This window comes from Elgaria multicarinata, chromosome 4 (genome assembly GCF_023053635.1).
Source record: "Elgaria multicarinata webbii isolate HBS135686 ecotype San Diego chromosome 4, rElgMul1.1.pri, whole genome shotgun sequence".
In the NCBI taxonomy this organism is placed as follows: Eukaryota; Metazoa; Chordata; class Lepidosauria; order Squamata; family Anguidae; genus Elgaria; species Elgaria multicarinata.
Window position 1 is genome coordinate 76,100,424 of NC_086174.1, and position 26,484 is coordinate 76,126,907.

The 26,484-nt window shown below is 39.5% G+C and overlaps 1 protein-coding gene across 1 annotated transcript in view; it reads right to left on the minus strand.

Annotated features, from left to right (window-relative positions):
- The window catches only part of UTRN (utrophin), a 390,352-nt gene that overhangs the window by 242,350 nt on the left and 121,518 nt on the right, over positions 1-26,484 (minus strand). Inside the window, exons 28-41 of the mRNA XM_063124582.1 lie at positions 25,626-25,760; positions 24,319-24,468; positions 22,420-22,584; positions 21,981-22,109; positions 19,706-19,879; positions 18,949-19,104; positions 17,278-17,448; positions 13,510-13,689; positions 9,235-9,363; positions 8,890-9,060; positions 7,394-7,549; positions 6,723-6,860; positions 5,587-5,739; positions 176-349 (exon numbers count right to left, since the gene is read on the minus strand). Of these exons, the coding sequence (XP_062980652.1) occupies positions 176-349; positions 5,587-5,739; positions 6,723-6,860; positions 7,394-7,549; positions 8,890-9,060; positions 9,235-9,363; positions 13,510-13,689; positions 17,278-17,448; positions 18,949-19,104; positions 19,706-19,879; positions 21,981-22,109; positions 22,420-22,584; positions 24,319-24,468; positions 25,626-25,760 (2,181 nt within the window). The remainder of the gene's footprint in view (positions 1-175; positions 350-5,586; positions 5,740-6,722; positions 6,861-7,393; positions 7,550-8,889; positions 9,061-9,234; positions 9,364-13,509; positions 13,690-17,277; positions 17,449-18,948; positions 19,105-19,705; positions 19,880-21,980; positions 22,110-22,419; positions 22,585-24,318; positions 24,469-25,625; positions 25,761-26,484) is intronic.

Here is a 26,484-nt window from a genome sequence, read left to right on the forward strand (position 1 = left end):
ATTGATCAGCATGAGAAAATCAGAGACTACTCCTGTAGAACCAATTTTGGAACATTTGAAAGTACCTTGAAATTTACTTACGCTATACAAGAATTCGAACTTTTAAAACAATAACCACCATTTTTAATACTCATTTCTTTTTTCTATCCTAAAGCTATGTTTCAGTTTCTAGTACCTTTAATGAATCTTCTTGAGTAGAAAAATCCTCATAGATGCCAGAGTGAAGTTCTGGAGCATTCAACAACAGCTCAACATCCGCTATAGCCAGCAAAATCTTGTTAATTTCAACCAGGTATTCTGCAGGGAATGGAGATGCCCTGATTGTCGATGAATGAAGACCTTGAATCATCTGTGGAATTGCATAAAGAAGAAGAAGAAAAGTTCTTTTAAACTAACCTCATTATAAAATAAAAAGAGACTTCATTTATTTGTATTTTCATTATATCCTATCCTTAAGGTTCAGTGCAAGTTACATCATTTAAAACAAAAATTGAATACATTATAAAAACATAGAGCACAAAACCAGATTTTTTTAAAAAAAGAAATATCATCCCAAGAGATTCTCTATAATAATTACAATGAAGCATAACTACTGTATCCAGAACAGGTATTCCCATAAGTTTACCTGTCTTTCTGCTTGGTTAAAAAAAAGTTACTCTATAGGTCAATAGAACAGTACAAATACAATATGATCAATCAATATTTCAGCCAAGTAATTATCACTCCCTTTCTATTTAATCTGCTCCCATTACAAAAACAAAACAAAAAACACCCACCCCATTTACAACTCCCTAAGTTTCCAGAAAGTCTTTTGTCTTCTGGAAGCCTCTTGAAATGTGTATGTTTCATTTTGATAGAGGCTAATAAACACCCCATGCTGACTCATGACATTGCTTATAGAACAAATCAGGTCATAAGAATACTCTTAAGAAGAAAGCAAGAGAGCTTTAAGAATAGTTGAGCAGTCACATAACAAGGGTTAATCTATATCTTCAGTCTTGTAACTTTACTCCATTCAAACCATATTAATCTATTACCTATTACCCCATTACTGGAGTGAACAAACTGTTTCTCCCTAGAATACTGTAAGTGAGAGAGGAAGAAAATTGAGAGAAAAGGCTGTTGATATTTTCAGATAGGTTAGGATAATATCTCTGCCCATTCAATAATATTACTTGAATCTGAAATAACAAGGAACCCCTTTATATTTCTTATGTCAGAGATAAGCAACACCAGCATAATAGAACTACAAGTTAAAAAACATTTCCCCCCTGAAACAATACAATATGGGCTTCATCTTGAGAAGACAAATGTAGAATGCACCTTGCACCTGCTGAAATTCACCCTGTTGGTAGATTGCCTAATAGAGGATATCAGGCTGGACATCAGGAAAAACATCCTGACTGTTAGAGCAGTACAACAATGGAACCAATTACCTAGGGGAGGTTGTGGGCTCTCCCACACTAGAGGCCTTCAAGAGGCAGCTGGTGAGCCATCTGTCAGGGATGCTTTAAGATAGATTCCTGCAATGAGCAGGGGATTGGACTTGATGGCCTTATAGGCCTCTTCCAACTCTACTATGATTCTATGGCCCTTTCTACACCTAAGAATTATCCCATGAAAATGGAGGGATCATCCCTGCCTGCTCCTGGGATCCCCTGTGTGTCATTTGCATGCATAGGGATGATCCTGGGATGATCCCAGGAAAAAAGGCAGGTGTAGAAACAGCCTATGATAAAGTTGCCAATCACTGTATCAGCTTGTTGCTGAGGTGAGTAAGGTGTGCTTGCTCCCTCCCACTCCTCAGTGTCCTCCGTTGCTATACAATAACAAACTATGTGGAGAAAATGGATAGAAAAACATACAACTTTCTCTCTTATACTACTAAAATTTTAGGTCTCCCGAAAAAGCTGAGGTTCAGGGCAGATGAAATGAAGTTCTTTTCAAACAACATGCCATCACCTGATATGGTCACTACTAGTTTACATGGTTTAATTGATTAGACCAGGGTGGAGAACCTAGGGCCCTCCAAATGTAGATGGACTCCAACTCCCATCAGTCCCAGCCAGTATGGCCAATTGTCGGAGATAATGGGAGTTGCAATCCAAAATTATCCTGAAGACCACATCCAGGAGACTACAGGTTCCCCATCCTGAGCAGGGGGTTGGACTCAATGGCCTTTAGGCCCTTTCCAACTCTACTATTATATGATTCTACGATCCCTGGATTAGACAAATTTGTGGACATTGGAGTTCTCAGTCCCTATTACTCATGAAAGTTGAATGGATCCTCCATATTTGTAAGCAGTGTTCTTTTGAGTACCCTATAAACAACTGAAGATGGTGATCTTCAAACCCTGCTTCTAACCTTCCAAAGGCATCTGGCTAACTGGTGTTGTAAACGTAATACTGGATGAGAAGGACTTTGGTTTGATCCCAAAAGGCAATAACAATTAACTGTTTCTATTCATCAAAGATGCAGTCTGACCTTCCTCCAAGAAGCTGAAGTTGTTGTATGAATGGTCACTAGGCTAACCTTATACAAGATGCAATAAGCTAGATAATATCCCCAACTGGCACATCTCTAAAACATGGTCAATCAAAACCAGGCACCAAAAGGAAACTTCTTCATTTTTCTGAATCACTGTGTATAGAATTGCATCATCATCAGAGTTTAGTGCATAGTGAAGGTCATCAGGGTCCCCAAAAGTTGCAATACTACTAATCAATTGTTTGCCACCTAAGTTTGCCAAAGATTAATGAAAAACTTAAGTATCAGCTGCCTTACACTGAAGGTTCAATTCAGAAGAAAAGGCAGAAGCTATGATTTCCCAGAAACCACAACATACAAAATGCATTCGAGCCAGAAAATAAAATTGAGACAATTCATTAAAAAAAATGTTGTAGACATTAAAACTCCAGGAAGCACCAAGACCATAATTAACACTTTTGGCAGCTTCACACATGTTCTCTACACTGGACTATGCAAGCACTATGCGGACGTTCTCACAATGTACATGGGATATGGGAGCAGGGTTCAGGGGTGCGCTCCCAACCTGTCTAACATTTTTGCACTAGAATCACTTTTTGAATTCTTACACAAGTGGAGCCCAACAGGCACAGGCCCCATCTGTGCACTTGTTACTCCAAGTAATTTTGAATGGAGAGAACTTGCTGCTCTGCCTCTGCAAAGCAATGTTTGGTTCTTTTCCTGAAGCAGTTTTGTAATAGTTACCTGCTGTCTCTTGGCATGGGCTCATATGAGAGCATCATGGGTAAGCAGGTGCTGGAATTTCGACAACTACGTAAGTCACGTATTCAGGCCACACATGCAGGTAAATAGTTCATACATACAGTACTCCCACATGATCATTCCCTGCCAGTAGATCCACGTACACCCCATGGTATTCACTGACAAGTATGAACAACTCACATTTTGCAACCCATGGTGCTGCCTATATACCACAGAGTTCCTTTATCTACAATGATAGCTATGGAATGGAAAGAGTTATAACTAGCAGGTGGCTCTCTGTTCAAGATGGAGGCTTATAAATTAATTTAAGTATCCATCTGGGAAAAAGAAATTACTACAGTTGATACTCTTTGTGAATCTTTATCACAAGTGCCTTAAAAAGAGAATGCTTGAGACACACGCCACATATTATGTAGGTCTGTGATTGGATTTCCCAACTTGGGTAACTTAGTAGTGCAATGGTAGTGTTTTTAATGAAATGCATCTGCAGAGGAGGAGCTGTTAAACTCATTCTCCCCAAGCTGTTTTCCCTATCTAAATCACACCTTCCCTATCGAAATCACCCCTTCCAATCTAGTGTTAAGCCCTGTAGGGAATAAATCCAGGAAGCTGACAAAGCAGGGTACTAAAATAGGAAGACATTACTATTATATGCTGCAAATGCTTCATTTTCAGGCTTTTACATTCCCTGCTCTCCTTCTCAATTGGTTCTAGGTTTAAAAGATATCAAAGAGCCATAGAGAGATTGATTCATTTAATTATAAAGCTCCATAACCAGAAATACAAAAGTATTTGACAGATTGCCTAATGCACAAGCTTGTTCCAAAAATTACTTCCTGCTTCACAAGACTCCTCACTGTTCTAATATAAAAATATTTCTAAAAAAACCTATTCCTAGAACAGGTTAAGACCAGGTTCAAATGATCAGCAAGGAAAAGAAGCCATGGTGGCTTCTTTTCCCTGCCCCAGGTGGGCCACTTGCACACCCACCATTTCCCTAATTACCCTCACCATGGCGTGGGTTGCCATGTTGTCCATACCCAGAGAGGTGCATGGTGGAGGTAGCTTCCAAACCACTCTGGCTTGTGGTAGGGGTTACAGGGTGGTTTGGAAGCCACCCCTGCCATGCACTTCGCCAAGTTCGGATGACATGACAACCCACACCACGGCAAGGTTAATTAGGGAAATGGCAGGCACATGAGTTTCTTTTCCTCTACTGATTGTCTGAACCCAATCTAAGTGATTGGTTCACATGATCACGATGGCTTGGTGAAGCTGCAGCATGTGCCAGCACCATTTGCCAAACTGCCCATCTTGGTGCAACTTGTCATGCTGTTCGAACTTGCGGGGCATGGCTTGTTGGAAGGGGAAAATAATCCCCAAATAACCCAACAAGCCATGCCATCTGGGTTCAGATGACACAACGAACTGCACCCAGGAAGGCAATTAAGCAAATGGTACCCACCATGCACCAGCACATGCTGGCACACACCATGGCTTCAACAAGCCAGTGTAGCTCATTTATGCTGCGATGATCATATGAACCAGACATTTTTCTATAAAAATAGAAAATGAAAAGCAATTTTATATATGAATAATTGATCAGACCACTTTTAAAAGAAAGCATCACTGTCTTCTGAGTGGTTGGGAACTTCTCCTCAATAAAATTCTCACAAATATTTGACTTCGGTAGATAGTAATATACCCAAATTAAAATGATAAAAAGTATGTAGTCTGATCTGGTGTTAGTTTGAACCAGGGCCTACAAAAACTGAACTGTCCAGCAACTTGGCTAGGCATGGCCTCTTTCCTCTGTCCGTGTTCAGCTGGGAGCAATGTTTAAGTACAAAGAGACTGGCTCAGGACAAATTTTGGAAAGAGAAAGCTAAAAGATATTAATGTAAAGAAATCATAGACATCCTATTCACTTCTTTCAGCATTTCACATGCTCTTAATCAAAAACGTATCTGATGACATTAAAATGTAACAATAAATAATGCTCATCCACTCCCAACTGAACGTGTCAGATTTCAAAAAGAGATAGGAAATTCTTGTAGCTCAGTTGTAGGAATTCATCTGTTTCCTTAACAAGGTCAAAAACATTAGACTGAAATGAATGAATTTTTCAATGGTATTTTACTGAACACGTTTGCATTTGAAATGTAGATAGTGCTTAGTTTTTACACATTAAAAAAGTATAAATGCTATAAAGCTATCATCTAGTAACGGCTACTAGTAGAAACAGGAAAATGGATAAATGGCCTTTTACTGTAATTTAACATAATTACTGGAAACAACTGCATAAAATATTTTTTCACAACTAAAGGGACCTACCTGTAACATCCCCTCATCGTCTGCTTCCTGAAGTCCAGAAAGGCTTCCATCTGTCTCACTGAGCCAATGCAACTGAGTGTCTTGTTCTGTCTTATATTGGGAGAATGAAGGTGACAGTTCCACCACCTGTCTCTTTTGTAATGACCTAAGCTCCTACAATCAAATGGATGAAGGAATCATAGAGCAAATGGTTAAGAGGAGTAAGGAGGAAATGGGACACTTGAAATCTATGAAGTAAGTTCAAGCTGAAGTTATTTCACAAACAAGCAAATCTGCTTTAAGTTAGAAATTGATGCCTGGAAGCCTACAGGCCTCTTTGATAGATACTACTTGACATAATTGTCAACACACACACGCACACACACACACACACACACCTACCTAAAGGAAACAGGAAATAATGTAGGGCCATTTCTAGACCGCAATGTCCTCATGTGTGAACACAGTTCCTCTTCTGCCTTTTTCTCTATTTCCCTTCCACTAACCACTTGTCAGAAATGGAGCTGTGGCTGGGGGCCTCAATACATATCTACCCCCTAAAATGGTACTTAATGGTACTTCTCTGAGTTGAGAAATTAGTACCACTTTCTTTTCACAAGGACACCGAGCAGTTCATCAATTTGGGACCAGAATAAAAGAGATGAGCTATCTCTTAATAGACAGGCAAATTACTGATCAAACTGGCCCCACTCCATCACCAAGTTTCAATGGAGAATCCTCCTGTAAGCACATTTTGCTTTATTTACTGATACCCATAAAGGAGACAGCTAGAAAGTCTCACCTATATAGAATGTAAAATATGGGGAAAAGATAATGAATTTCAGGTAGGGCTGAAATATTTAATGACTAATTCATTGATTAATCAACTAACATTTTTTTAATATGGCAACAACTCTGGTTTCACGATCATGATAGAAAGTATGTCAATTAACCTGAAAGGGAAGCACTTCAAATCATAATAAGGATGTGGGCACACCTAAATTGAATGAGAATGGAGCTGGTGCTGGCTATGCATGTGACTATAACATGGAAAATCTGAGATTGGATATGGCTGTGTGCATGAGACTGTGCCTTGGCTGGTACCACTGGGGAGGTGGGGTACCATATTTGGGGAGCGAACAATATTTTCAACTGACCTTAATGCTGCTTTGTCTAGTCTGCAGAAGCAGAAGCTGCAAACGAATTTTCTCTCGCCTGCTGTCTTCCATGAGCTGCTGTAATAGCTGTTCACCTTTTTGTAGAACCTCCTCGATTTGAGCTCTCTCTTCATCCAACTAAAATTATAAAAGCACAAAATTGCTGAACATGCTTTTTTTGAGATTTTTCTTCATGAAGATAATGTCTATGCAGAAAGACATTACTAGTGTCATGTGTAAAGAATCAGTGGGTGCACATTTCAAACATAAATGTTATTCATGGCTGCCATGCAGCATGGGAAAGGTCTTCGAAAGGGACAATGAGCAAGCATTTGAAAGGGGACAGATGTTTAAAAGCCTGGTTTCAAGAATGGCAGACTAGCACCTGCAGAGAAGGAGAAGGATAAAACTTTACATAAAGGACTAAGTGCATAAAGACATCGAGAGGGTTGTGATAGCAAAATAGCTGGGTAGCCATTTCTTTCATGCAGCAACAATTTTGTGTGGTCTATAATGTTGTCAACAGACATCCAAGCTGCATAATTCCAAGCTAAAGAGAAAATATTTAGACATTTACAAAATCTTCCAAATTTCAATTCTGACAAATCAGTAAAACTATTTTCTTAAATAAGGACAAGTGCAGTAGTCTGTTCCATGCTAAGCTTACAAACCTTTTCATCATCATCTTTTGATTCCATGTGCTGCTCCACAACCTTCAGCATGTCCTGTATCTCACACTCAAATTTATCAAGGTCTGTGGAAGCCATGGCAATTCCATGGGGCTCTTGCTTGACAAACATTTTGTGAGGCTCCTGACTGAGAAGCATCTGATGTAACAGTGGCACATGCAAACACAAAAGACATATATATATCGATTAGTGGATATGTTTTTATTCACAAAGTGCTAAATATGCGAAATAGGTCATCAGTAAAGTGGCAAATGTACAACCAGTCAAGGCTGATGACTCAGAAGTCAGTGGGGTGGTGAATCCACTCCAGGTTTCATTGAGAACCAGACAAAACTCTAAAGGAGCTTCCACAACTTGGATAGCTCCTTTACAGTTCTGACTGGTTCTAACTGAAAATCAGAGTGGATTCACAGCCTCCACTGTGTGCAACATATTTGCAGGATCAGATCTCGCAGCAGCTCTCTGCAGTGGTTTTTTATACAGGTACTGTCCTGGATGTGGGAGAACGTTGGCTGCAGTTATCCTAATTTGTTGGCTCAGTTGCAAGATGAAACAATTAAAGTCACTTTAACTTTCATTAAAAGAGCTTTGAATGAAGATAATCACCTGAGAGTCATGAGTTGTTTTCCATTCCAGGAGAAATATGCTAGGGAAATGCCTTATGCAGAAGGTTTGCTGAGCCATACATAAGTAGGGTTAATTGTGAATAAATGATGACTGATTGTGGGGGGGGGGGCGGGGGGAGGCCCTAGCTTATACGTTTTTGGAGGAAAAAAAATAAAAAAAGAAGAGTTGGGGTCAATTCAAAAGTCGACGGTATTATGCACCTTTACAAAGTAGGCTGATGTTTTGTAAATTAAATGTGTATTTTCAGAAAAACCCAGGAAGTAGTAGCGAAGCAACATAGTTTTTTCCATAGGAAAAAGGGAAGCTGATACAAGAATGTAAGAAGAACCATGCTGACCAAAAGACTATATAGCCAAGCATTCTGTTTACAAAGTGGCCAACCAGCTGCCTGTGGGAAGCCCACAAGTAGGAGATGAATGCAACAGCCACCTCCCGCTTGTGTGTTCCCCAACAACTGGCACACAGGGGCATACTGCCTAATCTATAGCCATCATAAGTAGTAGCCTTATCCTCCATGAATTTGACTAATCCCCAGTGTACAACAATGTGCAATCCTCCTGTTGGTTTTCATCAAAGCCCTTCTCTAACAAAAATAACTGAGTTAAAATGTGTAACTAACCAACTGATCAATAAAATATCAGGAAGCAGATTTCCTACAACTGTTTGTCATCAAAGTGAGTTTTTGTACGTGGCTCTAAATATCATTAAGCTCTAAAAATAACTGAGTAGAATTCATTTTGCAGATTTTGCATTTTGCAGATATGTTAAATGTTAATATACAAATTTCAAAGTGGAGCAGAAACAGGGCTTTGGTATCAAGAAGACATGTTCTGCAGATCTTCCATCCTCACCTTTGCGCTTCTGATGTGCTGTGATACCTTCTCAAAGTTTCTGTTCAATTCAGCCAGCTTGGGCTCTACAAGCTCACGGCATGACACACCACGACCATTCATCAGGATAATAGCTTGGTCACGCACATTATCTACTCTGAGACTAACATCATCCAATTCTGATGTTAGACGCTGAGAACGAAAAAAGAAAAGTAGCAGAGGCTTAGCGTTTAGTACATAGCAGGATGAAACAGGGAGGGGATGTGGCAAGAGAGACATCAACCAAAGAATTTGGCGGAGTTTCATTTGGATCTGAAATATGCTATTACTGTATAAACCATGTCAGTAAGAGATTAGGTTTGCCACCTTCACTGTCTCCTCTTTCTTGCTGGCTGGCTTTTTCTCAGTCTCATCCAAAAGGGCTTCAGCTTGGTACAGCCAAGTGCTTATGTGGGCAACATTCTCATCAAAAATCTCCAGTTGACTTTGGTGACTCTGAAAAGCAAAGACAAAGATAAATCAATGAAAAATACCTAGACAAAGATCAATAAAATGCAAATGCTGTCAGCATTTCAACAAGAAACTCTTAGCAGTGGTCAGTCATCACATTTATTTGGATTTTTCAGCCCACTCAATGCCAAGGCCTCTGAGAGGTTTATAATAAACTCACATGCACGAGCCAAAATTAAAATTAAACTGAAATACAAAAAGCATTAAGCCTGTGCCTCTCCCCCTTTTCCACTAATTTCTCTCTCCTGCTTCCATACCTCTGATACATGGGAGCTGTCTCCCTAGATCCAACTCACCTCTTCCCAAGATCAAGCCTCCTCACAGAACTTAGCAAATTCATATTTCAAAATGTTAGTAAATACCCGATGGCTAGTTTCACACAGCACAACAACCCACACTCAAGGTTGAGGATGGGTTGAATGTGGGTTGTCATTGAACTGTGGGTTCTGTTGTGTGAACCCACCTGCACTAAGAACCCATAAAAAGAATCCATGGTTTGTTGTTGGGTTGTGAATTGTGAGTTGTTCCCGGTTTGTTAGAGCGGCTGGGTTCCCATAACACAACAACCCATGGTTCAACGACAACACACATTTAATCCATTCTCAACCCAGAATATGGGTTGTTGTGTTGTGTAAACTCAGCCAATTAATTAATCAATATGTTCAACACATAACCAGTTCTTAACAGGAAAAGAATCTGTTGTCAGGTCAGGGATTCTTGATTTCATGAACCACCACTGGATAAAATCAAAGGATGCTGCTCATTAAGTTCTTGTAAGATTGGCAGAAAGCAATATATTATGAATAATGACTACATTGATAAAGAATATTGTTTGTAATAATACTCATGAAAGAGAATTCCCCACAGTTCTCCTTAATTATTTATTTTTAAAGTATTCTCAGCTAATACTTCATAGCAGTGTTTAAGGCTATGGAGAAAGAAGTAAATGTAGCACCTTTTTCAAGACAAATATTCCTGGAAAAGCTGCTGAACCCATAGAACAGCACATTCCCTTGACACATCTTTCCATTCACAAGGTGATTCCCACAACTGAATATACATGCAGAACTGTTGTCTGAATGGCTTTATTCCATCAGCTACAAGCTCTTATCTTCAAACCACAACGTTTTTGCTGGCTTATCCAGTCAGTCAAAGACGCTCTTATAATTTCAAGGCATCTTACCATGTGAATGAGGTGCGTATGCAGCAGCTCTGATTATTTTGCTATAATATGTGAATGAGAGCTCCATAAGGCTGAACTCTTTGCAATACCTAACTCAGCATTGGCTAAAATTTCTTGCCTACTATTCGTCAACTGAGACTATAAAACAGTTCTACTGTTCCATTTGGATTCACGACAGCTTATTAGGTTAATCTTAGTAGAAAAATAGGTAACCCTTAACACTGAATTGAAAAACATAACACTAAACAGGGGGGGGGGACCCATCCCTTTGTTCACATAGAATTTTAATGATCCTGGTGCTTATATTTGGCAATGTACTGATTATATTAAAGCCAAAATAATCATTTGGAAAACAGTTGAATAATCAGTATTTTCTCACCAATTAACCAAGCCATGACCAACTAGTTCTGCATGCCCAAGGGGAATTTGGGCTTGTATTTTTAGAAAACTACTCAATGCTGCATCGAAAAGTGTTTTCTAAGCTGAGCAGACTTTAAAAAATAGTTTGAGATGCGACATGAGGTTGCACTGTTCAAAAAAGACACAACTCTTACTGAGCATGCCCAAACCTTGCCTAATGTAGCTCTTTGGATCCCGTCCTTAAGTCTTTCCTCAGACATTATTTCATTATCTATTTCAGCATCACAAGTACCTATTTATTTTATTTATTTATTTAGTACATTTCTATACCGCCCAATAGCCAGAGCTCTCTGGGCGGTTCACAAAAATTAAAACCAAAGAGCACTTATTATTATTATTATTATTATTATTATTATTATTATATTTATTTGTATCCCGCCTTTTGCCCAATGCTGGGCCTCAAGGCGGCCTTACAAAGTTTAAAATATACATGGGGGGGGGGAGGGAAACAAAACCATAAACAATTAAAAAATACACAACAAAATTATAAAACATTAACATAGATGGAGGGCTGGATTATTCTCCAAAGGCCTGCTTGAACAAAAAAGTTTTAGCCTGCTTCCGAAAGCCCATCAAGGAGGGAGCCAGCCTAGCTTCCCCAGGAAGAGAGTTCCAGAGCACTGGAGCAGCCAACGAGAAGGCCCTCTGCCATGTTCCCACCAAGCGTGCCTGCGAAGAAGGTGGGACTAAAAGAAGGGCCTCTCCAGAAGATCTCAAAGCACGGGCAGGCTCATAAGGGAGAATATGTTCTTTCAAATAACCTGGACCCGAACCATATAGAGCTTTATAGGTCATAACCAGCACTTTGAATTGTGCCCGGAAACAGACTGGAAGCCAGTGGAGCTGTTTTAACAGGGGAGTTGTCTGCTCCCTGTAACCAGCCCCGGTCAACAATCTGGCTGCAGCTCTTTGAACCAGCTGGAGTTTCCGAACACTCTTCAAAGGCAGCCCCACGTAGAGTGCGTTACAGTAATCCAATCGGGATGTAACTAAGGCATGTGTCACCGTGGCCAGGTCCGACATCTCTAGGAACGGGCGCAGCTGGCGCACTAGCTTTAACTGTGCAAATGAACTCCTGGCCACCAGGGCTGAATCCAGAAGCACACCCAAGCTGCGGACCTGCGTCTTCAGGGGGAGTGTAACCCCATCCAACACAAGCTCAATCCCTATTCCCTGATCTGCCTTTCGACTGACCAGGAGCACCTCTGTCTTATCTGGATTGAGCTTCAATTTGTTCGCCCTCATCCAATCCATTACTGCCAACAAACAGCGGTTTAGCACAGAAACTGCTTCCTTGGAATTGGGTGGAAAGGAGTAGTAGAGTTGGGTGTCATCAGCATACTGGTGGCACCGCACCCCACAACTCCGGATAACCTCTCCCAACGGTTTCATGTATATGTTAAATAGCATGGGGGACAAAACAGAGCCCTGAGGGACTCCACAGGCCAATGGCCAAGGATTTATGAAAAGGATTCACTTAGAATCCGGATATCATATACTTAGAAGACATGGGGCCACTATAGAGTCAATAACACAATCTTTTAATCATATTTGTGAGTTTGGGATTGGCTTCCAGATTGTGCATTCTTAAGCATGTTTAAGACTTACATGTGTACTGATCTTACACAATTAATACTAATCAAGTCCCCTTTTAACCATGAATTGTAAATCTATTTAAAACCCTGGGTAATAATGGAACATTGGTTAGCATTAAGTTAGGGCAGACATAGCAAATAACCACAGTTAAGGCCATTGGGGATATGGCAGGGAAAATATTTTAGAGAGCAAGAACAGTGCAATCCCTCAGCCTGCTCCAGCCCTCTTAACAACAGTTAAAAGATAATGAACATTTAATTTGGCCAGGCCCACGATGGCCCTGTTCAGAAGACACCTTAAACCACAGCTTTAACCACAGTGAATAAGGCTTTTTGTCTTATTCACCGTGGTTAAAGCCATGGTTAAAGGTGTCTTCTGAACAGGGTCGATGGGAACTAACCTGAAAGACAAAATGATGGAACACAAAATATGAAGAGGACAGTAGAGAGTTTCAAAAAAAAAAAGAATATGATGCAGTTAAGGAAGCTGCCAAGAGAAGTTAACATCATCTTAGCCACACACACGCACACACACACACAAAGCAAAATAAACCAATGGGAAAGACCAAGAAGTGAGATTATTACACTAGACAGAAACTGAACATCAAATGTTGAGCTAAATCACCATTATAATTATCTACAGCTAGGATTTTCAGCTTCACAATGGGTTTAAAGTATCCAGTGTAATCATTTCATATTTATATAGCCCTATCACCTTAGTTACTAAGTAACGTGCATTCTACCCCCACTTAAAATGCTGAGATAAGCTGAGGGTTGGCCTCTCCTTACAGGCATTTCCACACTTTCTAACACTCCACATAGTGAGTGGACCATCATATACATGCTATCCTATTTCACTATGGGAACATCACACCGATTGCTCGACTTTAAGGTAGCAAATACCATATTGTACCACTTGCATATACAGCTTACCAAAAGTGTGTTGCACCAGTCTTCTGTCCACGTCCGCACTCTACTCCATCCAGCGTTAAGAACACAGACCTTTTCCTCCAAAGAACTCTCACAGCCTTCGACTAAGGTCTGGAGGACTGCACTACTCTCTGTTACATTGTTAAGGTCAACTTTCTTCCTTTCCAGTTCTCTCAGCACATTCTAAAAGGCAAGAGGAACTATTAACAGAACAGCACCAAATTCCTTAGGATTGCAAAATCAAAAGTGGCATCAAAAACATTCCCTGGTTGTGACTTTGCTTCTAAATTGTCAACTTGTCTTTTCATAGGGTGACAATATTTTGGAAACCAAAAAGGAGGACAACATGGTCACCCCCAAGGGGACATGTCCAGTACCAAGGGGGCGTGCCCACCCGAACATAGCCTTGGTCACATGTCTGATTTTACAGCACACATTTAAGACAAATCTGTTCTACATAACATCTTTAATGTTAAAATCACTGAAATAAAGAACAAGTGAGAGGTTCAATGTATCTGAAATAAACTTCACTCACTCCTACTTTTGTAGGTTTTGCTGTACTTTGAAGCTTTTGCTATACTCTGTGTGTTACATTCTCCCCTTCCCTCAAATATCTTTTATGACTGTATCTTCACTCATTGCAAGCTGCCGTTGTTGTTAACAGTGTTTGCTACTGGCCCCAGATCTATTTCAAATTTGGTATTGCTAAAGCTCTACCTAAAAGCTATCATGGTGCCAACCTTCAGCTCTTTATCTTTAAAAATTACAGTTTTAAAAATAATAATTTTAAAACCTCATTTTTTAAAAAATTCCTAAAAAATCAATGGATGAATGGATCTGTTTCAAATTTGGTGTGGCTAAAGCTCTACCTAAATCCTATCATGATACAAAGTTTCATCTCTTTATATTTAAAAATGATGATTTTAAAAGTAATAATTTTAAAACCTCAATTTTTAAAAAAATCCTAAAAAATCAATGGATGAACGGATCTGTTTCAAATTTGGTGTGGCTAAAGCTCTACCTAAATCCTTTCATGGTGCAAAGTTTCACCTCTTTATCTTTAAAAATGACGATTTAAAAATTAATAATTTTAAAACCTCAATTTTTAAAAAAAATCCTAAAAAATCAATGGATGAACAGATCTGTTTCAAATTTGGTATGACTAAAGCCCTTCCAAAGAGCTACCATTGTGCCAAGTTTCATGTCTTTATCTTAAAAAATGGCGGAGTTATAAGCATTTTTGTTAATTCCCATTAGAGCTGCTCTTTGGAAAAAAATCCGGATTTCCCCTCCCCCTCCCGGATTTGCCATCAAAAACCCGGACAATTCCGGGCAAATCCGGTCATATGGTCACCCTATCTTTTCATGTGTCATAAGGCAATTATCAGCAATGTGAATATATGTCAAAATAAATCACAAACAGTGAATATTCTAATATTTAAGAGTGCTTCCCTTGGCAATCACACATTTCACTGAATTACTTCCATTCACTTATTCATTATATTTCTATACCGCCCCATAGCCGAAGCACTTTGAGTGGCCCACAAAAATTAAAAAACATTAATATACATTATATAAAGTACAAACGCCCATTCATGTAAGGGCATTAAACAGGTAACACATACTACTACAACATATATCTATAACACTTAAAACAGCCAGCCTGAGACAATCCAGGCCCTGATCAAAAAGACTCATTATATACTGCCAAGCCTGAGAGAAGAGGGCAGTTGGTGCCAGGAGGGCCTTGTCAGGGAGATAATTCCATAAATGGGCGGGGGGGCACCCATTTGTAGAATTTTATATGTGTCAGCACTGGCCTATTCTACTTGAAAACTAGAGCCTTGCAAAGTTATTGGCACCATTAGAAGTCAAACACTACACTTCTATAAATATGCAGGCTTGTTTAATGTCTACTGTTGCGATGTGATGTCTTAGTAGTCAAGACTATTTGTATAATATTGTCTCTTTTATCTGATACATTTTAATTAGGCTTTTGCAATTTTATTATGCAAATTCTGTAAGTGTGAGTTGTATTTGTTTAGCGTTCTGTGTCTGAATACCACCAGACAGGTATGCAAGACACTGAGAGCTTCTACACACATCCATATCTGTCACAACTACACAAAACCTTTACACAAGTTACCATTTATTTGTAGGAGTAACATGCAGAAGCATCCCTGCAACTTCATAGTTTAACGTAGACAGCCAATGGTTTTATTATTAACTCCTCTTTGCACTTTCAGATTATAAAGCTAGCAATTCATAGTTAAATAGTGCTTTGTACTATTTCTTTAGTACAAAATAGTTATACTGTTTCATTTTTAACATCAATCCCCAGTACACAATACTGCTCCTTGTAGGCTAATGACTTTTTGCACTCAATTAGGCAAATAATTGACTAACCATGACATTCTCTAAAATAGCAATCAATAATTAAAACAAGCAATTAAATTCGAAAAGCTAACAACTGTATTACATTAATGGGAAAAGAAACACTCTGCTGAGCAGTGAATCTAATGTGCTTTTGTTTCTGGCTGGTGCAATTCAGCTGTTTGAAAAACAAAAAGTTTTAAAATGTCTACAAAAAGACCATCAAATTAAAAAGATATTTTAAGGTGTTAAATCATCCATGTCAGCTTGGGAAAAAGCAGGGTAAAGGAAGGGTGGGGACAGTATTTGTTCATAATTAAATGCATGGCATTTACCATATGGTATGAATTTTGTGCAGTTAGCTACCAGGTTGACTTTTTAAATAAGTTTAAATCATTACACAGCTACTTTTAAAAATGGATGTCAATTACCCTTTCTGCCACTACTGATGAGATTCATCATGTAATAGAATGCAAACGTTAACTGCTCAGATTGCACCAAGTGCATTTGAAGGGGCGCTGAAGTGACATTTTTATTAACTCCTCTGCTGCAGATGCTATAAAGTGACTACAGATCTAATAGCTAATCCTTCAACACTTGAAATAATTCACTTTCATCTTCAGCCAACAAAATGTCTCAACAGCTCTCTGTGATGTTACTACTTCTATTGTTCTAGAAAGGAACATAGGACAAACAATAGCAGCCACAATAACAATGCACCATATGTAATGGTTTTGGAACTTGACACAGGGGAATAAATGCCAAAGATTCTAATTCTAAAGCTCCAAGCTAAAATCATCAAAGCATAAATATTTTTGCACAATTGGCTGCCTTCTGCACAGCAACAAAACTATTTAAACTGTTCCAAAATCCTGCTTTAAAACTTGCATCAACTTCTTTCCTCAGCCTAATGTAAACCAGCAGCAAACAACCAGAGAATAAGTACTATGTATGCTACTGAATTGCACTTTTGGTATATAATAGCCCCTGGATATCTTTAACTGTATTAAAGGAAACAGAAAAGAAGTGAGACCTAAATTCCTTGCAGGAACTCAGGAAATATTCAAAATAGCTTGTTTGTATTATAGAATTTGGGAGCCCTAAAGATGGATTTCTACTGAACACAGCAGCACAAAATGGAGGTGGTAACTGATCAATAAGTAAACCCAAAGAACATGATGTTGTTGGCAATTCTACTTGATTTGAAAACTTCTTCTGCTTTACAGTCTTCTCTATTCAACTATTATTTATTTATGGGCTTCGAGTAGGCTGCAATTTAGAATGTGCTCTTTTTTTTGTCCTCTGTTGTCCAAAGATGGAATAGAGAGGATGATCTCTGTTCAGTAAATAAAGTCCTGATGGGACACAAAAGAGGAGAGACAAGATAATTTTGCTTACCTTAGCCCATGCAATTTCAGTGTCCAGATCAGCAAGCAAACCCTCTGAACTGGACTTGTGCACTAACTCAGCCTCAGTAGCCTCTAGCCATTTTGACAAGGAGAAAGAGACCTCCTTCAGTTTACATGACAGCTGCAATGCCTGTTCTAGATCTTGCTTCCCTTCAGTGACCTGCATAAGTAAGACAGCATGTAAAACCAGAGATAAAGAGTACCAACTTCCATGCGATACTGACAACTTCCATGTGACGACGTAACTGAAGTACTTCCATATGGACAACATAACTGATGACCTTTCAGATCTTATTGCTGTGGCTGCTGGCCCACCAGAGGAACTTGAACCAGCCAACCAACCAACCATACCTCTGAATGCAAAGGGCTATGGAGCAAGGCCTGCAATGATGACCATAAAGGGCTGGCAAACTCATGTGGGAGAAGATGGTCCCCAAATAACCAGGTGCATGTCTACACCACAAGGTTGTAGGGGGAGGATGGCGGACTTACCAGCTTCCATGATCCTCGCTAGGTGGCTATATGGCTGTGGGATGTCCCAGAAGGACGTTGTGGCAGCCTTTTTTTAAAAAAAAATGACGAGAGGAGCGCACTCATACTGCAGAGCTAAAGGTAGGGGGGAAACCGACCCCACTCCCCACCCCCAATGGGTACAGACAGCCACCGTGCAGCTCCGTGCCCATTTTACGGTCCCCACTATTCGCAAGGAGGACAGGACAACCTGGGAGAGGCGGCCACACAGCCGCACTCTGCAGGATGGTGTTGGAACTGCAAAGTCCGTTTTTCCATGGTTCCTGATAGTCCTAGGTTGCCCCCAGGATCCCTTGTGCATCATGTGGATGCACAGAGATGACTCAAGGACTACCCAGGGATATAAGCATTGCCATGTTTCCCAAGAACTCCCGCCTTATTGGGAGACAGTAAAGAGGTCTGCCAAGTAATCTACAAAGTTTTATTCAAGCAATAAACTCTTCCCACCTGAAGAGAGTCTAACCTCTAGGAACTTTCCTCTAGGCAAAACTATGCAAACTAAGCGAGACAATTGTCCTTTCAAGAAGAAGAATGGAAAGCCTTTTCCCAGAGCACTTTAACTTCAGGAAGAGTGGTTCTGATTCAGCTTCTGACAAGATGCTAGCAGGACCGACTTTCTCTCATCTTCCTTTAGCTCCACCCATTTTAGTCTGCAGTGTACTCTAGGATTGGCTAGCCTCTCCATGCCCTCCTCCTTGGAAGAACACTGATTTCTCACTGACTGTGTGTTGTTTACCCTTGAAGAGTTAAGTTCTGGAGAAGGTTCATTCCCAGCTGGTAAAGAGCTCGTGAGAGCCGCCTCCCCCACTGGTATAGCCTGGCATGTTTCTGGCGCAGTCTCCTCTGTTTTTGAGTCTGATTCTGATTGATTGCCTGAATCTCCTTCCCCCAACCTAAGGGAAGCAGGGCTAGACATGACAGGCATGGTGTAGACATGCCCCAGGACCCACATCATTTAGGGCTTTATAGTAATCATCAGAACCATAACATGTCCAGAAACAAATCAGAAGCCAGTGTAGCTCATACTGTATAACACCTAATTAAGTACTTGAAATTCAAGGGATTTTAGCTATCATTTGGAATTGGTTGTATACTGCAAAACAAAACTGCATTTAGAGAACTTTCTTACCTGTGCACCCAGATCATTATAAAGAAATTTTAGTGCTGTCAGTTGTTCATCCATGCACTTAGGGTTATCAGTTTGTTGTTTCTGTACAATTTGCCTCCCTGTTTTAATTACAGTCTCCACTTCAAGTTTTACTTCACTGAGGGTCTTATAGAGTTTCTAGAGCCAAGACAACATACACTTTCGTTACAATTTAACTTGACCCCACCAACCACCCATACCATATTCATACTTTCAAATAACTGTTAGAATTGCTAGTGTTATATTAGTTCTGAATGCTTGACTTTACAGGTCAAAAGATGATGAGCAACTTCAGACATCATGGCCAGACCATGGCCTGGCTATCAAGAATGCTTGCAAACTCCTTCTCCATTCCTATAGTTCTCAATAACCATCGTTTGCTATGACATCCAAACTGGACACAATAGGACAAGTGATTCTAAATTAGTCAGAATTCCATTTCAAACTATGGTTTCTGATCTGGAGCTAAACTATGGTTAGCATGAGCCAGAGTTTCCAGATTTGGACTAAAGAAAAATGACCTGGAATAAAATCACTCAAAAAAAAGCTGCCCATGCTTTCCACCAGTTCTGTGCATATACTTCTTCAGACCACAGAAGTATTAATTTCAGTTGATATACAGCAGCAAATTACCTTAAAGCTTCAAGAAGCAAAGGGGAATATCTATAACTAGGAATATGCGTACACAAACACACACATCAGTGAAAAGTAGGAAAGCCCAGCCATAGCTTTACATTACCATGCACTTATCAAAGTGAGACTGAATGACATCCGGGTCAATATCCTTCACATCCAACACATAGAGTTCAGCCTTTACACTATCCAGGACCCGTTTGCAATCCAGCATACGTTGCTCAAAGTTCGCTGGTTTCTGGAAGAGCTGATACTTTGTGGATACTTCCCGGAGTTTCCTCTGTTTACATAAGGAGGCAAATATTTCAAACAAAAAATAGAAGATTAAAAAAATCTTCCTCCTATGTTATCCCACAACCCTTTCCTCTTTATCTCCACCTCTCTTGCTGTGTTGATTGTCTTTGTCTATCCTATCTTTGTGCCCCTTGATCCCAAGTCCCCTGGTTACCATTTCCCCCGCCATTATTCCTCGTCTCCACCACATCATTAATCTTTCTCTCTCTCTCTCTCTCTCACACACACACACACACACACACACACACACACACACAGACCAGATCCTTCCCTATTGCAGTCAAATATGCCACTGTCTACTCTCAAGGAAACAATCTCCTGACCTGTCCTACATCTCCACCTACTGCCTCATTTTCCTTAAACCCTACATCACCAAACTCTTGGAGCGTGCTACTAACTCCCAGTGCCTTGATTTTCTCTTCTCAAAGTCCACTCTCAATCTCAATTTTTTTATCAGCCTCATACATTCTATTGAGGCTCCCCTTGCAAAAAGCGCTATTGACTTCCTCACTGCAAAATCTAAAGTTCTCTGTTCAGTTCTCATTCTTTCACTCTCTCTACTGCATTTGATACAGTTGATCACTTACTCCTGCTTGATACTGTTTCTGCCAAGGTCTCCATGATTCTTTCCTCAGATACGTCACCTCCTACCAGTCTAATAAATCTCTCCACAGAGGGAAAATTTTTCCTCTGCTTTCTCTCTCTGTGTTAGGGTCCTGTTACAGGCCCCCTGCTCTTCACTCTCCACTAGCTAACCCCTAGGTGGCATCATCAAATTCCATGGCTTTTTGTACCACCTATATGCAGATGATAACTCTACTTTTCTACCCTGGACATGTTCCCTTCACTCCATTCTTGTATATCCAGCTGCCTGATATTTTCACCTTCTTTGTTGACTCAAATGCAGTGTGTCTAAAAGTAAACTTCTCATCATTTCTCCCAACCCCTCATACACTCTCCTAAGCCATCCTGCTGAACAGGCAAATGGCCTTGGCTTTATCTTTGCCCCCTCACTCTCCTTTTATACAGAAACGCTGGTAAAATTGTGTAACACTTTCCCAGAGTTAGTATTTTACAGCCAAGGAGCAAAGAATCTTGTGGCAGTAAAATACATATGGAGTCAACTAAAGTCCACTTCGTCGGATGCATGAAGAGTTATCCTAACTTAAAAGGTATATATAACACATGACCAAGATTTTAAGCAGTGATGTAAGAGGGAATGCAATGAAAGAGGTACAGAATGTGACAATTACATTAAAATTTAAATGTATGTAAGATTGTTACAGTGGCACAAACATCCTCATACTGGTAAACTAATTAGCACTTGTAGTGGATTAGAGATCCATTGTCTTGATTAAAATAGAGACCCCTCAACTGCCTAAAGTCTCCTACTCCCTCAAGTGACCTTGTCCTTTCCCTTGCTGCCCCATATGCTTGGAGCTAATTCCCAGAACACCTCTCTTTCTTACTTTAAATCCTTCCTTGACCCACCATTTCAGTGTGACCTTTGGCTCAACTCCATACTTGCCATGCCCTACAATTCTGTAACCAAAGCTAACAGTGTGTAACTGAAACAATCACATATTCTCTGCCTAATTATCCCACCTCCCCTTCTCTTTCCTTCCTGTTTACCATCTTGAATTTTGAACAGTAAGTTCCTTTTCTCAGAAATTTGTCCTACCTATACTTTGTACAACACCATGCACATAGATGATGCTGTATCATCATCATCATCAAGAAGGTTTTTGCTTTACTACCACATACTTTAATGAACACCAACAATTTCCCACAAACACACACCAAAAATGTACAACAATTATTCTTGCAAAAAATGCATCACATGGATTTTGAAATACTGCAAGACATGATTTATTTCTAAGCAACTGTTCTAGACCTTCCATTTTCTTTTTGCCATTGACCCAAATCCAAGGAATGTATTCAAACCAAGAGCAACTTAGAATTTTGTTCAATAAATTCAAGTGGCAGAACTGAGATTTTTTTCATATTCTTTGTTCATTTTTCAATTGTTTGTATTCAGTCCCCAGTAAATAAGAAAAATGAAAACAGTAAATATTTGTGATATTTACCTGCAAGGTGTCCAGATGAGACCCACCACGAGGAGATCTACATTCTGGGGAAAGTGGCATCACTGACCGCACATTCTTTTTTAGCTCTTCCAAGGTGGATTCATGAGCAGCAATCTCAGCTTGGATTTTCTGCCAAGTCATTATAGGGGAAGCGAAAAATAGTACATGGCAGATATCAGCCTTACTAGCAATAAATCATCCTATAGAAGTCTATTATGAATGCTACAAAGTCGACATCAGTCATGCTGGCTTTGATGATAGGCTGCTTCTTTCAAAGTCATTAGGCCCATTACAACAGGTACTCCAATGCATCCGCCCACATACACACACACAGAGCTAAATTATACAGCACAGGTTCCCTTCAAGAGAATCTATCATCATCCTATAACTCAAAATTCTGTATGACAAAAAACAAAACAAAACCCAAGTCTAGTGAAACTACCTGGGCCTCCTGTGGCATTTGGAAGGCATCTATTCTGTCGGTCAAGTATGAAGTTAGCTGCCTATCCAGATCCTTCAAATTTTCTTGTAGGACTTGCAGCATGTGCTCAGTTTCCCTCATCATCTGAAGCTGCTGCTCCAAGGAAATCTGCCTGCTCACTGCCTAAATGGAAGAGCAAAAGAATAAAGTTGCACACATTTTGGAGTCGAATATAAATATGAAAGAAAAAGGGAACTGCAAACAATGTTCTCTTGTTTTCTTTCTTGCTGCTTAGAGTAAGAAGCACTGCTTACTTAACATTGTGGCTCACTCTATGGAAGGTACATAACTCAGAGATTCCTAGCATGGGAATCCCCATACAAAAGCACCGACTTACCCCATTAACATCTCTCATCTAAACATGTACAAGACTAGGAAAGAGGAAAGACAGGCAAAGTTTGAACTCATAAGGGGGTCCTATATTCACCATATCATAGAACATTAGACCCAAAATGGATGTCAATGGATTCAGCCTGTGGCAAGGTCCCATGGGTCTAAGCATTTTCTAACAGTTTCACAATCACACCCTTCAAAGGTCAGAGAGTAGTTCTCACTCCAAGACAGAGGATAAGTGGTTCTTTTAAACCATTTACCACATCAATCTTCAAAACACTTTGCACTGTACAGTGAGCGGCTGCTTTGAATATATGTAAGGAGAGTCAATCATGCAAAAAAATGAGTCTTGCTGAAGCCTTGGCTCTAGTGAAGTATTATAAATTCATTGTATGGAAGTACAATGCAGGTTTCTCTCCCTTATGGAATTATTAAGTCGTGGGGCTCAGAAAGCTTTGAACAAAGTTTAGATTTTATTTATTTATTACATTTCTATACCACCCAATAGCCAAAGCTCTCTGCATATACTAGATTAGACATGTATTTGTTTATTTCTTGCATTTATATTCTGTCTTTTTTCATCCAAGAAACTCCAGGCAGGGTACAAAATCATCCTCCTCTCCATTTTATCCTCATAACAACAACCCCGTGAGATAAGCTGGGCTGAGTCTGTGACAGGCCCAAAGTCACCCAATGAGCTTCCATGGTTTACTGGGGAATAGAATCCAGATTTCTCGATTACCAGTCCAACACTCTAACCACTTACAACTTGCACAAAGTATCTTTAAAAGTACTAGCATTTTACCATTTGTACCTTTGGTTTTATTGGCATTTAAGAGAAAATTATCTGGAACTATTCACCTGGAATACTTGTGACTTTCTGATAATGCCCTGCCAGTCACTACTATGAATTATAATCACCAATCCAGATTTTAATCTGGTTTGCAATTTTGAGAGCACATCTAGTTAGCTGTTACTACACTTCAACTAACTCTTTGTTTATAATTGAGACTTTCACCCACTGCACACAAGTGTTTATTGGGAGCACTCTCATAATCTCATCATACCTTGCTTTGGAGCAGTTACCTTAGTTATAATAACAGTAGCAATCACTTAGAATTGTCTGTACAAACGCTAAATGTTTTTTTTAGGGGAATGAATGAGGTCTATCCATGACTTAGCAAAAAAAGTTATCATTTATTCTGACCTGCACAATGACTTGTGACCCACCCAACTGAATGCAGCTTACCAGTCATATGTGCTTGCCATCCAGGGATTCAGTCAGCTTTCCTTTTTTTACTGTGTGCCCAGAGGTTTTCAAACACATAGCAGGCCACAGTATAAGGTTTGCGCAATGTTTAGTTTGGTGGGTTGCAAATTGTGCAGGCCAGATCTTGTTACTGGGCACCAATGATTTCTGTCAGGTGGTGAAAGCCATTTCAAGCTCTGTTTAAAGTTATATATTGAGAGTACCAATGCTTGCGAAAACAAATGATCCATTCTGCCTCACATTGAAATACTTACCACATGGCTTAATTCTTCATAGCGGGCATTGAAAGCTTCCAGTTTTTCACTGATGATTTCATCAAGGATCCCTCCATCAATCAACGTTTGACCAAGCTCCCGAATTTGAGTCCGATTATCAGTTGGATGGCGCAGGACAGATTCGAGTGACTAAAGAAAACAGACTTACATTAAAGCCTGTGTGCTTATTCTCTAGTACACTGGGTAAAAACATTTTTAGAATAACTCATAACATTTTCCCTTGGCAAAAGCAGAAACATTTTACCGCATTTCATTATTTATCATCAGCTTTATCATCATCATCATCATTGCCCCTTACGCCTGGAACGCTCTTCCAGAACATTTGAGAACTACAACTTCAATCGCAGCTTTTAAAGCTCAACTAAAAACTTTTCTTTTTCCTAAAGCTTTTAAAACTTGATGTTGTGCAGACTTTATACTGTTAGTTTTACCCTACCCTGTGCCTGCTTACCCTACCCTGTGCCTGTTTGCATTCTCTTCCCCTCCTTATTGTTTTACTATGATTTTATTAGATTGTAAGCCTATGCGGCAGAGTCTTGCTATTTACTGTTTTACTCTGTACAGCACCATGTACATTGATGGTGCTATATAAATAAATAATAATAATAATAATAATTTAAAAAAACAATTAAACCCCAAAATCACCTTTTCACTCAAAAAGAGTTTCTAAGTAGTTTACAGAAAAATACATCAAAATAAAATGGTGACAAGCAGAAAAGAGCAAGAAAAAAAACCCAGCAACATATTGGAAGCCAATGCAGGTATTTGAACACCAGCATGATATCACAATGTTGACTCACACCTGACACCAGTCAAGCAACTGTACCAGCTAGTTTGTGAACCAGCTTCAAGGTCAATCCCAAACAGATCATATTGCAACAGCCTGATCTACATGCCTCTGAGCCATGGGTGACGGCATTCGGATTTCTATCTTCCAGCAGCTGGTGCACCAGCCAAAACTAGTAAAATGCACTCCAATTAAGTAACATAACTGCCAATATTTAAAGAATTTTTAGAACAACCAGCAGAAAATATACCTGTTATTAAATCAAATAAAATATACTTTATCTATATGCCATTTTTCAAATAAATTTTTCCAAAGCAGTGATATATTTATACACAAAAGTTAACTATTGTAAAGAATAAGATAGACTATTCATTTATTACCATTCCAATTATCCTATCTTTAAATGTAGTAGGGGGTGAAATCTGTTCTTTTTTGTTTTAAAAAATGCACATTTGCTAGTCTTTTTCCTGGAGATGTACTTAATTTTATTCCATGTTACCTCAAGGGCTTCATTGACAGCATCCACTTTATCTGGTAAATTTTCAGTACTTTTCATCCTCTCCTCCAAAGTATTCAGCCAGGTAGTTTCTAGGTCCAGATAGTGCAGGAGCTCAATCCAGCAAGACCAAACTTCCTGAAGATAAGGGGTACATTTCAGAGAGAGATGCCTACTCAACCTAGTGAGACACATATTTCCCCAGCTTTGAGTTGGTATCTAAATAGTGTTGCTTGTGAACTATGGAAACCTTCATTAACTTCTACATATAGTCCACAAATTCCTGTCCATTCATAGGATGTCCAGCAATTTATCTGTACTCCAATCTCCGGACCTATTCCAGTTACCTGTCTACCTCTTACAACTCCCATGCCCACTTTCCTTGAGATATGTGAGAACCACAAGACAGAGTAATGGATCTTCTCTATTTTGTCCACTGTGGTCCATTTCAAGACAATCATATAACAAGAAATGGTATGAAGCAGCATTTTACCTGCACACACAGCTCTTTTGCTCCTCCCTTCGCAGAAGGCATAATTAAACCAGGAAGCTTCTAATTAACCATCTTAAACCACAGTTTGCAGTTGGTTTAAGACCCTGGCTAGTTCTGAAACTGGTTACCATAGTTTCCCATTTTGGCCTAAATGGGAATATCATTAGAAAATTCCTAGTTTAATCATGGTTTGTATAAAGAGATGAATAAAGGGGACGCATGTGAGAACAAATTGCTCCTTCATATGGATGTTCACAGAAGGCCAATTTGTTTCAGCAGTGACTACTGATGGATCATGCATATCTAGGGATACATGGGTGGAGTGACTGTAAATGAGAAAGCTTGTAAATGTATACATCCAATCCCATA